The following is a 13181-nucleotide window of genomic DNA, read 5'->3' as shown; positions in this document are numbered from 1 at the left end:
AAGGGATCTGGAGTGCGAGGCTGTGTCAGACCGGCTGGCTGAAGGGACCTGGAGTGCGTCGTTGGGCTGGGCCGGCTGGCTGAAGGGACCTGAAGTGCATCATTGGGTCAGGCCCTCTGGCCGAAGGGACCTGGAGTGCGAGACTGTATCAGACTGTTTGGCTGAAGGGATCTGGAGTGCGAGGCTGTATCAGACTGTTTGGCTGAAGGGATCTGGAGTGCGTCATCAGGCTGGGCCGCCTGGCCGAAGGGACCCGGAGTGCATCGTTGGGCTGGGCCGGCTGGACGACAAGCTTCTCTACCAGCTACTAGCTGCTCTCTGCACTGCAAGGTACCGCAGTGGTAGGTCCACCACCACCACCACACTCACCCACTGAGGAGTTCATAGAGTGCATAAAGGACAGGTTCCTTGAGCAGTATGTAACGGAACCAACCAGGGGGCCAGGCTATCTTAGATCTGGTCCTGTATAATGAGACAGGATTAATAAACAATCTCCCAGTAAAGGATCCCCTCGGAATGAGTGATCATAGCATGATTGAACTTCAAATCCAGATGGAGGGTGAGAAAGTTGGATCTCTAACCAGCGCACTAAGCTTCAATAAAGGAGACTATGGAGGTATGAAGGCAGAGTTGGGTAAAGTGGACTGGGAAAATAGATTAAAGTGTAGAACTGTTGTTGAACAGTGGTGTACATTTAAGGAAACAACTCTCAAGAAAAATATATTCCAGTAAAGAGGAAAGGTTGTAAGAGAAAAGATAACCATCCGTGGCTAACTAAGGAAATTAAGGATGGTATCCAATTAAAAACAAGGGCATACAAAGTGGCCAAAACTAGTGGGAGGACCTAAGACTGGGAAGCTTTTAAAAGCCAGCAAAGAACGACTAAAATATGATTTTGAAAGGGGAGATAGACTATGAAAGTTGCACTAAATATAAAAACAGATAGCAAGAGCTTCTATAGGTATATATAAAGGAAAAGAGTGGCTAAAGTAAATGTTGGTCCCTTAGAGGACGAGACCGGGGAGCTAGTAATGGGGAACATGGAGATGGCAGAAATTCTGAACAAATATTTTGTATCAGCCTTTACGGACAGTATTCGAACAGTGGCTAGCCAAGCGGTTTCAGCGGGGGAGGAGCTCAACACAAACACAATCACTAAGGAGGTGGTACTCAGTAAGATAATGGGTCTAATGGCAGAGAAATCCCCTGAACCTGATGGCTTGCATCCCAGGGTCTTAAGAGAAGTAACGGCAGGGATTGTGGATGCATTGGTTGTAATTTACCAAAATTGCCTGGATTCTGGGGAGGTCCCAGCAGATTGGAAAACTGCAAATGTAATGCCCCTATTTAAAAAGGGAGGCAGACAAAAAGCAATAAATTATAGACCAGTTAGCCTAACATCTGTGGTTGGGAAAATGTTGGAGTCCATTAATAAAGGAGCAGTAGCAGGACATTTGGAAAAGCAAAATTTGGTCAGGCAGAGTCAGCATGGATTGATGAAGGGGAAATCATGTTTAACAAATTTGCTGGAGTTCTTCGAGGATGTAATGAACAGGGTGGATAAAGGGGATCCAGTGAATGTGGTGTATTTCCAGAAGGCATTTGACAAGGTGCCACATAAAAGGTTACTGCACAAGATAAAAGTTCACAGGGTTGAGGGTAATATATTAGCATGGATAGAGGATTGGCTAACTAACAGAGAACAGAGAGTCGAGATAAATGGTTCATTCTCTGGTTGGTAACCAGTAACTAGTGGGGTGCCGCAGGATTAAGTGCTGGGACCCCAACTATTTACAATCTATATTCATGACGTGGAAGAAGGGACTGAGTGTAACGTAGGCAAGTTGGTGATGATACAAAGATGGCAGGAAAAGCAATGTGTGAGGAGGACACAAAAAATCAGCAAAAGGACATAGACAGGCTAAGTGAGTGGGCAAAAATTTGGCAGATGGAGTATAATGTTGGAAAGTGTGAGGTCATGCACTTTGGCAGAAAAAATCAAGTTATTATTTAAATGGAGAAAGATTGCAAAGTGCTGCAGTACAGTGGAACCTGGGGGTACTTGTGCATGAAACACAAAAGGATAGTATGCAGATACAGCAAGTGATCAGGCAGGCCAATGGTATCTTGGCCTTTATTACAAAGGGGATGGAGTATAAAAGCAGGGAAGTCTTGCTACAGCTATATAAGGTCTTGGTGAGGCCACACCTGGAATACTGCATGCAGTTTTGGTTTCCATATTTACATAAGAACATAAGAATTAGGAACAGGAGCAGTCCATCTAGCCCCTCGAGCCTGCTCCGCCACTCAACAAGATCATGGCTGATCTGGCTGTGGACTCAGCTCCACTTACCCGCCTGCTCCCCATAACCCTTAATTCCCTTATTGGTTAAAAATCTATCTATCTGTGATTTGAATACACTCAATGAGCTAGCTTCAACTACTTCCCTGGGCAGGGAATTCCACAGATTCACAACCCTCTGGGAGAAGAAATTTCTTCTCAACTCGGTTTTAAATTGGCTCCCCCGTATTTTGAGGCTGTGCCCCCTAGTTCTAGTCTCCCCGACCAGTGGAAACAACCTCTCTGCCTCTATCTTGTCTATCCCTTTCATTATTTTAAATGTTTCTATAAGATCACCCCTCATCCTTCTGAACTCCAAAGAGTAAAGACCCAGTCTACTCAATCTATCATCATAAGGTAACCCCCTCATCTCTGGAATCAGCCTAGTGAATCGTCTCTGTACCCCCTCCAAAGCTAGAATATCCTTCCTTAAGTAAGGTGACCAAAACTGCACACAGTACTCCAGGTGCAGCCTCACCAATACCCTGTACAGTTTCAGCAAGGACCTCCCTGCTTTTGTACTCCATCCCTCTCGCAATGAAGGCTAACATTCCATTCGCCTTCTTGATTACCTGCTGCACCTGCAAACTAACTTTTTGGGATTCATGCACAAGGACCCCCAGGTCCCTCTGCACCGCAGCATGTTGTAATTTCTCCCCATTCAAATAATATTCCCTTTTACTGTTTTTTTTTCCAATGTGGATGACCTCACATTTTTCGACATTGTATTCCATCTGCCAAACCTTAGCCCATTCGCTTAACCTACCTAAATCTCTTTGCAGCCTCTCTGTGTCCTCTACACAACCCGCTTTCACACTCATCTTTGTGTCATCTGCAAATTTTGTTACACTACACTCTGTCCCCTCTTCCAGGTCATCTATGTATACTGTAAACAGTTGTGGTCCCAGCACCGATCCCTGTGGCACACCACTAACCACCGATTTCCAACCTGAAAAGGACCAATTTATCCTGACTCTATGGTTTCTGTTAGCCAGCTAATTCTCGACCCATGCTAATACATTTCTTCTGACTCCGCGTACCTTTATCTTCTGCAGTAACCTTTTGTGTGGCACCTTATCGAATGCCTTTTGGAAATCTAAATACACCACATCCATCGGTACACCTCTATCCACCATGCTCGTTATATCCTCAAAGAATTCCAGTAAATTAGTTAAACATGATTTCCCCTTCATGAATCCATGTTGCGTCTGCTTGATTGCACTATTTCTATCTAGATATCCCGCTATTTCTTCCTTAATGATAGCTTCAAGCATTTTCCCCACTACAGATGTTAAACTAACCAGCCTATAGTTACCTGCCTTTTGTCTGCCCCCTTTTTTAAACAGAGGCGTTACATTAGCTGCTTTCCAATCCGATGGTACCTCCCCAGAGTCCAGAGAATTTTGGTAGATTATAACGAATGCATCTGCAATAACTTCCGCCATCTCTTTTAATACCCTAGTTACAAAAGGATATACTTGCTTTGGAGGCAGTTCAGAGAAGGTTCACTAGGTTGATTCTGGGGTTGAAGGGGTTGACTTATGAGGAAAGGTTGAGTAGGTTGGGCCTCTACTCATTGGAATTCAGAAGAATGAGAGGTGATCTTATCAAAATGTATAAGATTATGAGGGGGCTTGACAAGGTGGATGCAGAGAGGATGTTTCCACTGATGGGGGAGACTAGAACTAGAGGGCTTGATCTTAGAATAAGGGGCCGTCCATTTAAACAGAGATGAGGAGAAATTTCTTCTCTCAGAGGGTTGTAAATCTGTGGAATTCACTGCCTGAGAGCTGTGGAAGCTGGGACATTGAATACATTTAAGACAGAAATAGACAGTTTCTTAAATGATAAGGGGATAAGGGGTTATGGGGAGTGGGGGGGAAATGGAGCTGAGTCCATTATCAGATCCGCCATGATCTTATTGAATGGTGGAGCAGGCTCGAGGGGCCGTATGGCCTACTCCTGTTCCTATTTCTTATGTTCTTATTTTCTTATGTTCTAATGAAACCAGCACCGAAGGTCCCGGCAGTGCACTGGAAGTTGACGGCCCACCAGGAAGAGCTTACCACCGCCATTGCCGCCCCTCTGGGGCGCTAACAGGCAGAAAATCCAGCTCATGTCCTCATGTTATGCCTACACCCCGTGGAGGCCCTCTTCCACCAGCGGCAGCTTAAAACTTTAATGAGCATCTTTTGCCAAGCCCATATTGAACAGATACTCGGCATAAGAGTGTAGCTGTTCCACCATTGAGCAACTAAATCTTGCCAGGTCATTTTCATTTTCCCCAGTGAAAATCTACCACATCATTTTCAAATTTGTTTTAATCCATTTCGCTCCTGGTGGAGTAATTGGCAAAAGTGAAAGACCGGCTGTTTCAGTTAATTTCCCAGTTTTAATAACATTAAAGTGAACAAAGTGCAATGTTGAAACTCTCACTGAGTAGATTAGTGAAGCAGAAGGCAGCATTTTGAATTTCTAAGTATCTGCTAATGTTTAATATTAAACATTAGAAATACATGGCAATTGTCAGGACCAGGGTAAATGTATAATTTATGGTAAAAGCAAACTAATTTCATCAATTTTCTTTTTAATTGGCTGTTTTTCAGCATTTGCCCAGTTTCGGTCCTTACCTGGAACAGCGTAAGAAGATTATAGCAGAGCATAAACTGAAGCACAAGGCGTTGAATCAAGTGGTCCAGGAACATGATGAAGGACCATACACAGTCAAGAAACCCATTCCAAGAGTCCAGGTAAGAAGAACAACAATAACAAAAACCTGCAGGTAAAAAGCACAAAGCACTCCAAGATGCTTCACAGAGGCGTACGGCAAAATTAAACAGCAAGCCAAAGAATGAGGTGTTGGGAGGGATGAGGTACTCAATGAGGTGTGTCTTAAAGGAGAAGTAGGCTGAGGAGTTTAGGAAGAGCGTACCAGAATGTGGAGTATAAGTGACAGAAGGCATGACAGCCAATGGTGGGGGCACAAGAGGCCAGGATCAGAGCGGAGAGTTATGAAAGACTTGCATTTATATAGCACCTTTCACGATCACTGAACATCCCAAAGCACTTTACAGTCAATGGTGTGCTTTTTGAAGTGTAGTCAATGATGCAATGTAGAAAACGCAGCAGCCAATTTGTGCACAGCAAGCTCCCAAAAACAGCAATGTAATAATGACCAGATAATCTATTTTAGTGATGTTGATTGAGGGATAAATATTGGCTAGGACACCGGGGATAACTCCCCCGCTCTTCTTCAAAATAGTGTCATAGGATCTTTCACATCCACCTGAGAGGGCATACGGGGCCTCAGTTTAACGACTCATCAGAAAGAAGACACCTCCAACAGTGCAGCACTCCCTCAGTCCCGCACTGGAGTGTCAGCCTAGATTTTGGTGCTCAAGTCTCCAGAGTGAGACATGAACCCACCATCTTCTGACTCAGAGGTGAGGGTGCTACCCACTGAGCCATGGCTGATACACAAGGAGGGATTATATGGTTGGAGGAGGTTACAGGGAAAGGGAGGAGCGAGACCTTGAAAGGATTTAAATGCAAGGATGAGAATTTTAAATTTGAGGTCTTGGGGGATGGGAGACCAATTTAGGTCAGCGAGGACATGGGTGATGGATGAGCAAGACTTGATAAGGGTTCGGATAAGGACAGCAGAGTTATGGATCAGCTGAGGTTTACAGAAGGTGGAGAATGGCAGATCAGCAGGAGTGCATCGGAATAATCAAGCCTGGAAGTGAGAGAGGCACAGATTTTGTTTTAGCCATATATGGCTAAGGCAAGAACAGTTGCGAGCAGTGTTACAGAGGTGAATATAGGCAGTCTTTGTGATGAAGAGGATCAGAAACAAGCCTCAGGATGGAGTAGGATACCGGGAAATCTGGTTCAGCCTGAGACATTAGCCAGGTAGGGGATGGAATCATTAAGAAAGGTACAGAGTTTATTGTAGCAACCAAATTCAATAGTTTTGGTCTCACTAACACTGAGCTGGAGGAAATGGCATCTCATCAAAGACTGGACAACACAGAGACAGTGGAGGGGTCAAGAGAGATGATGGAGAGGTAGAGCTGAGTATCGTTAGCGTACATGTAGAATCTGCTCCCATGTCTGCGGATGATGTTGTCAGGGTGCAGCATGTCAGCGAGGAAGAGGAGGGAGCCAAGAAAAAGATGGTTGGAGGCTCCTGAGTTAGCAGTGTGGGGGTGGGAGGAGTATCCAATGGTGGACTAACTCTGGCTACAATCAGATAGGTGAGCCTGGAACCAAGCGAGGGAGAATAGAGGAAAGGTGTTGGAGGAGGATGGTGTCAAACCTTGTCAAAGACTGCAGAGGTCTAAAAGGGATAAGCATCTCAGTCACAGAGGATGTAATTTGTGACTTTGGTCAGTGCCATTTTGATGCTGTGGCAGAAGCAGAAACCTGATTGAAGAGATTCAAACAGAGTTGGTGGAAAGGTGGGCACATATTTGGGAGGTGACATTATATTCAAGGACTTCTGAGAGGAAAGGGAGATAGGAAATTTGGCATACGTTTCAAAGGACAAAGGGATGAAGAATGGGTTGTTTGAGGAGTCGGGTGATGATGGCAATGTTCAAACTGTAGGAGACAGTAACTGAGGAGATGGAACCATTTACATTGGCAGCTAGCAGGAAAGGATGTTGGATTGTCAGCAGTTTGTCTGTAAGATCCTCTACTTGTTGTTCAAGAGGGCAGGAGAGAGAGGTTTAAGGAGACAGTTGATAGTGGAGAACAAAATGGCAGGAGTTATATTTGCTCTCCAAAATGATGCTGGAATCAAGCTTGGCTTTGGCAGAGGAGAGTAGGCCAGATAGACATATCTGGGATGTAAACAGAGGATGTTCCTCCTTGCTCCACGTACCTTGTACAGATAGACCAAGACTTGTCACACTCAGAAAAAAGTACATAAATGCAAAATGATATGCATAACTATCTTATACTAAATTTTACAGCTTTATGGGTATAGTGCAGTTCTTTTCAAGACTGTATCTTTTTATGATGCTGAAATGTGCATCATAGAATGGAGATAAAATACAGCTGTAGGTTTTTTTAAAGTGGCCTTTCTCAGTAGTCAGCAGTGAATGTGGTTCAAATTTATGGCCATCACCAGGAATTTCCTCAGGCTTCTCCCATTTGACCACCGCAACATCCTCCAATGTTATGGTGGTGGTTTGGCAGAGAGGCCCAGAAAAATCAAAGCCCTCCCGCCAGCGCATGTTACATGGATAACAGCAGAGAATAGTCTTGGGGAAGACTACTCAAAATTATATTGCATTAAGGAAGTACTTTCCAAAATGGGCTGTTGGTTAAAAGACGCAATGTGTTTAAAAAATGGCATAATTCCGTCAGAGAACTGCCAGATGCATAAAATAATAGTTACAAAAAACAAGATTTGGTTACTTGAATTTTATTACCAACAAAAATAAAGCCTTATTTTTTATTTATATGTAATTATTCAGAGAGTATAATCTTAGAATCCAGGTCATTCAGTTCATGGATTGTTAACCCGTACTAAGAACATAAGAACATAAGAAATAGGAACAGGAGTAGGCCATTTGGCCCCTCAAGCCTGCTCTGCCATTCAGTAAGATCATGGCTGATCTGATCATGGACTCAGCTCCACTTCTCTGCCCGCTCCCCATAACCCTCTACACCTTTATCTCTCAAAAATCCGTCTATCTCCGCCTTAAATATATTCAATGACCCAGCCTCCACAACTCTGTGGGGCAGAGAATTTCATAGATTTACAACCCTCTGAGAGAAGAAATTTCTCCTCATCCCAGTTTTAAATGGGCGGCCCCTTATTCTAAGACTATGTCCTCTAGTTTTAGTTTCTGCTGAGTGGAAATATCCTCTCTGCATCCACCTTGTCGAGCCCCCTCATTATCTTATATGTTTCAATCAGATCACCTCTCATTCTTCTGAACTCCAATGAGTATAGGCCCAACCTACTCAATCTTTCTTCATAAGTCAACCCCCTCATCTCCGGAATCAACCTAGTGAACCTTCTCCAATGTAAGTATAGCCTTCCTTAAATACGGAGACCAAAACTGTATGCAATACTCCAGGTGTGGCCTCACCAATACCCTGTACAATTGTAGCAGGACTTCCCTGTTTTTATACTCTAGCCCCCTTGCAATAAAGGCCAACATTCCAATGGCCTTCCTGATTATTTGCTGTACCTGCATACTCACTTTTTGTGTTTCATACACAAGACCCCCAGGTCCCTCTGTACTGCAGCACTTTGCAATTTTTCTCCCTTTAAATTATAATTTGCTTTTCTATTATTTCTGCCAAAGTACTGTAGTAGCTCACACAGTTATCACAATCTGTAAATTGCTTGAACATTTCTACATACTTGTGCCTTTCCAAATTGCATTGAATATTTTTCATGTACTTATTCAGGATATAATTGGCAGAACTCTGGCACATATTGGAGCCTTCGGTGAGCTGAGTATCAAGGAGCATGTGATAGCTTTGATTGATGAAGAAATGTGCATTAACTGTGGCAAATGCTACATGACTTGCAATGACTCTGGATACCAGGTAAGAAAACATTTGTAATGGGCGCAATGGGTATTATCGCATCTGATTTATGAGGTATTTAGTTCTGCAAATTGAAATCCATGTGCGTATCTGTTATAAGCAAATCTTTAGCAGGACACAGTTTCCTGGGACCAGCCAAACTGAAGAATTTATGGCCTACAGTAAATAAATTCACAAAAGGAAACGTACAGATGGATGAACATAAGTGAATTACTCATTTGAATAATAACCTGTTAAAGCTAGATCCTTTAGTGGGATAAATGCTACTTCCATTTGAGTCCACGATATTAGTTGCTGTTTTTAAACAACTTTTTCACCAATTTAATGATGTACTCAAATTGAGCAAAAATAATATAATTAGATTCAGAATACTTCTTCCCTTATTTATCCTGCATGGACCATTGCATCAGGCCCATAATTTAATAGGAAAATCACAGTCCCCTTAGAAATTCTTCTGGCCTCGCAGGTGCCACATGCCCTCTACGCCTCCCCACTGTTAATGTGATTTGATTTACTCACTAGTTTTTGTTCCCACTTCCCTCCTCTTTTTTCCTCTTCTGAAGGTACTGAGTCCTTGCTGGGGCACCGGACAACATTTGTGAGCCTTGCTAATGAGTTACCAAACTGTTCAAACATCTCAGCCAAACTTGTCTCTGCCTTCACCACATCTGTACTTCCAGCAGGGATTGCTGGATACAATCAAGAATGGGAACTCTGATGTATAGCTTTTTTTCTCCTCTGCACCTAGGGGGCAATGAGGCCTATTATAGTTCTCCTTACTGCCACCTCTAACCTAGCACAGGTCAGACATCTAACCCTCTTGGTCTAAATGCCCAGTTGCACTCTAGATAAGCTCACTAAACCTAATAAGAACATAAGAACATAACAAATTGGAACAGGAATAGGCCATACGGCTCCTCGAGCCTGCTCCGCCATTCAATAAGATCATGGCTGATCTGATCATGGACTCAGCTCCACTTCTCCGCCCGCTCCCCATAACCACTTATCCCCTTATCGATTAAGAAACTGTCTATTTCTATCTTAAATTTATTCAATGTCCCAGCTTCCACAGCTCTCTGAGGCAGCGAGTTCCACAGATTTACCCTCTGAGAGAAGAAATTTCTCCTCTGTTTTAAATGGGCGACCCCTTAATCTAAGATCATGCCCTCTAGTTCTAGTCTCCCCCATCAATGGAAACATCCTTTCTGCATCCACCTTGTCAAGCCCCCTCATAATCTTATACGTTTTGATAAGATCACCTCTCATTCTTCTGAATTCCAATGAGTAGAGACCCAACCTCCTCAACCTTTCCTCATAAGTCAACCCCCTCATCCCCAGAATCAACCTAGTGACCTTCTCTGAACTTCCTCCTAAGCAAGTATAAACTTTCGTAAATATGGAAACTAAAACTGGTCACAGCATTCCAGGTGTGGTCTCACCAATACCTTAAATAGCTGTAGCAAGACTTCCCTGCTTTTGTACTCCACCCCCTTTGCAATAAAGGCCAAGATACCATTGACCTTCCTGATCACATGCTGTACCGGCTGCCGGCCGAAACTCTTTCATTTCATATATATTTCACTATTTCTTTACGCGCAGTTTCCTTCAGGTCGTGGTGACCTGAAACCATTCTTATCCTATTTCGTATTCATTTCACTACTTAATTACGCATGGTTTCTTTAAGGTCGTGATGACCTGAAACCATTACACTAAGCTAAATTCTTAAACATTCTTAAGACTCAAATCATCCTATAAAAGTACATCTGCAAATACTATCCTGTCATACACAAGTACCCCCAGGTCCCACTGTACTGTACTGCAACTAAGGGTTAAGACATGGCAGGAGAGCTCGGTCGGGTGTTATGCTCCTCCTGTACCATGTGGGAACTCAGGGACACTTCCGGTGTCCCTGACGACTATGTGTGCGGGAAGTGTATCCGCCTCCAGCTCCTGACGGTCCGCGTTACGGAATTGGAGCTGAAGGTGGATTCACTCTGGAGCATCCACGATGCTGAGAATGACGTGAGTATCACGTGTAGTGAGTTGGTCTTACCGCAGGGAAAGGGTCCACAGCCAGATAGGGAATGGAAGACCAGCAGGAAGAGTAGAGCAAGGAAGGTAGTGCAGGGGTCCCCTGCGGTCATCCCCCTGCAAAACAGATACACCGCTTTGGGTACTGTTGAGGGGAATGACTCATCAGGGGAGGGCAGCAGCAGCCAAGTTCATGGCACCGTGGCTGGCTCTGCTGCACAGGAGGGCAAGAAAAAGAGTGGGAGAGCAATAGTGATAGGGGATTCAATTGTGAGGGGAATAGATAGGCGTTTCTGCGGCCGCAACCGAGACTCCAGGATGGTATGTTGCCTCCCTGGTGCAAGGGTCAAGGATGTCTCGGAGCGGGTGCAGGACATTCTGAAATGGGAGGGAGAACAGCCAGTTGTCGTGGTGCACATTGGTACCAACGACATAGGCAAAAAAAGGGATGAGGTCCTACGAAACGAATTTAAGGAGCTAGGAGCTAAATTAAAAAGTAGGACCTCAAAAGTAGTAATCTCGGGATTGCTACCAGTGCCACGTGATAGTCAGAGTAGGAATCGCAGGATAGCGCAGATGAATACGTGGCTTGAGCAGTGGTGCAGCAGGGAGGGATTCAAATTCCTGGGGCATTGGGACCGGTTCTGGGGGAGGTGGGACCAGTACAAACCGGACGGTCTGCACCTGGGCAGGACTGGAACCAATGTCCTCGGGGGAGTGTTTGCTAGTGCTGTTGGGGAGGATTTAAACTAATATGGCAGGGGGATGGGAACCAATGCAGGGAGACAGAGGGAAACAAAAAGGAGCCAAAAGCAAAAGACAGAAAGGAGATGAGGAAAAGTGTAGGGCAGAGAAACCCAAGGCAAAGAACAAAAAGGGCCACTGTACAGCAAAATTCTAAAAGGACAAAGGGTGTTAATAAAACAAGCCTGAAGGCTTTGTGTCTTAATGCAAGGAGTATCCGCAATAAGGTGGATGAATTAATTGTGCAAATAGATGTTAACAAATATGATGTGATTGGGATTACGGAGACGTGGCTCCAGGATGATCAGGGCTGGGAACTCAACATTCAGGGGTATTCAACATTCAGGAAGGATAGAATAAAAGGAAAAGGAGGTGGGGTAGCATTGCTGGTTAAAGAGGAGATTAATGCAATAGTTAGGAAAGACATTAGCTTGGATGATGTGGAATCTATATGGGTAGAGCTGCAGAACACCAAAGGGCAAAAAACGTTAGTAGGAGTTGTGTACAGACCTCCAAACAGTAATAGGGATGTTGGGGAGGGCATCAAACAGGAAATTAGGGGTGCATGCAATAAAGGTGTAGCAGTTATAATGGGTGACTTTAATATGCACATAGATTGGGCTAGCCAAACTGGAAGCAATACGGTGGAGGAGGATTTCCTGGAGTGCATAAGGGATGGTTTTCTAGACCAATATGTTGAGGAACCAACTAGGGGGGAGGCCATCTTAGACTGGGTGTTGTGTAATGAGAGAGGATTAATTAGCAATCTCATTGTGCGAGGCCCCTTGGGGAAGAGTGACCATAATATGGTGGAATTCTGCATTAGGATGGAGAATGAAACAGTAAATTCAGAGACCATGGTCCAGAACTTAAAGAAGGGTAACTTTGAAGGTATGAGGCGAGAATTGGCTAGGATAGATTGGCGAATGATACTTAGGGGGTTGACTGTGGATGGGCAATGGCAGACATTTAGAGACCGCATGGATGAAGTACAACAATTGTACATTCCTGTCTGGCGTAAAAATAAAAAGGGGAAGGTGGCTCAACCGTGGCTATCTAGGGAAATCAGGGATAGTATTAAAGCCAAGGAAGTGGCATACAAATTGGCCAGAAATAGCAGCGAACCTGGGGACTGGGAGAAATTTAGAACTCAGCAGAGGAGGACAAAGGGTTTGATTAGGACAGGGAAAATGGAGTACGAGAAGAAGCTTGCAGGGAACATTAAGGCGGATTGCAAAAGTTTCTATAGGTATGTAAAGAGAAAAAGGTTGGTGAAGACAAACGTAGGTCCCCTGCAGTCAGAATCAGGGGAAGTCATAACGGGGAACAAAGAAATGGCGGATCAATTGAACAAGTACTTTGGTTCGGTATTCACTAAGGAGGATACAAACATCCTTCCGGATATAAAAGGGGTCAGAGGGTCTAGTAAGGAAGAGGAACTGAGGGAAATCTTTATTAGTCGGGAAATTGTGTTGGGGAAATTGATGGGATTGAA

General features: G+C 44.2%; 1 protein-coding gene across 2 annotated transcripts in view; it reads left to right on the top strand.

Annotated features, from left to right (window-relative positions):
- The window catches only part of LOC139268039 (dihydropyrimidine dehydrogenase [NADP(+)]-like), a 1057241-nt gene that overhangs the window by 1019219 nt on the left and 24841 nt on the right, over positions 1-13181 (top strand). For both annotated transcript variants that reach the window (XM_070886024.1, XM_070886025.1), the window contains 2 exons: positions 4948-5091; positions 8771-8911. In XM_070886024.1, coding sequence (XP_070742125.1) covers positions 4948-5091; positions 8771-8911 — 285 coding nt within the window. The remainder of the gene's footprint in view (positions 1-4947; positions 5092-8770; positions 8912-13181) is intronic.

Source organism: Pristiophorus japonicus, chromosome 8 (assembly GCF_044704955.1).
Source record: "Pristiophorus japonicus isolate sPriJap1 chromosome 8, sPriJap1.hap1, whole genome shotgun sequence".
Lineage (NCBI taxonomy): Eukaryota > Metazoa > Chordata > Chondrichthyes > Pristiophoridae > Pristiophorus > Pristiophorus japonicus.
The sequence above is the reverse complement of the archived record's forward strand: the minus strand, read 5'-3'. Positions and strand labels throughout refer to the sequence as shown.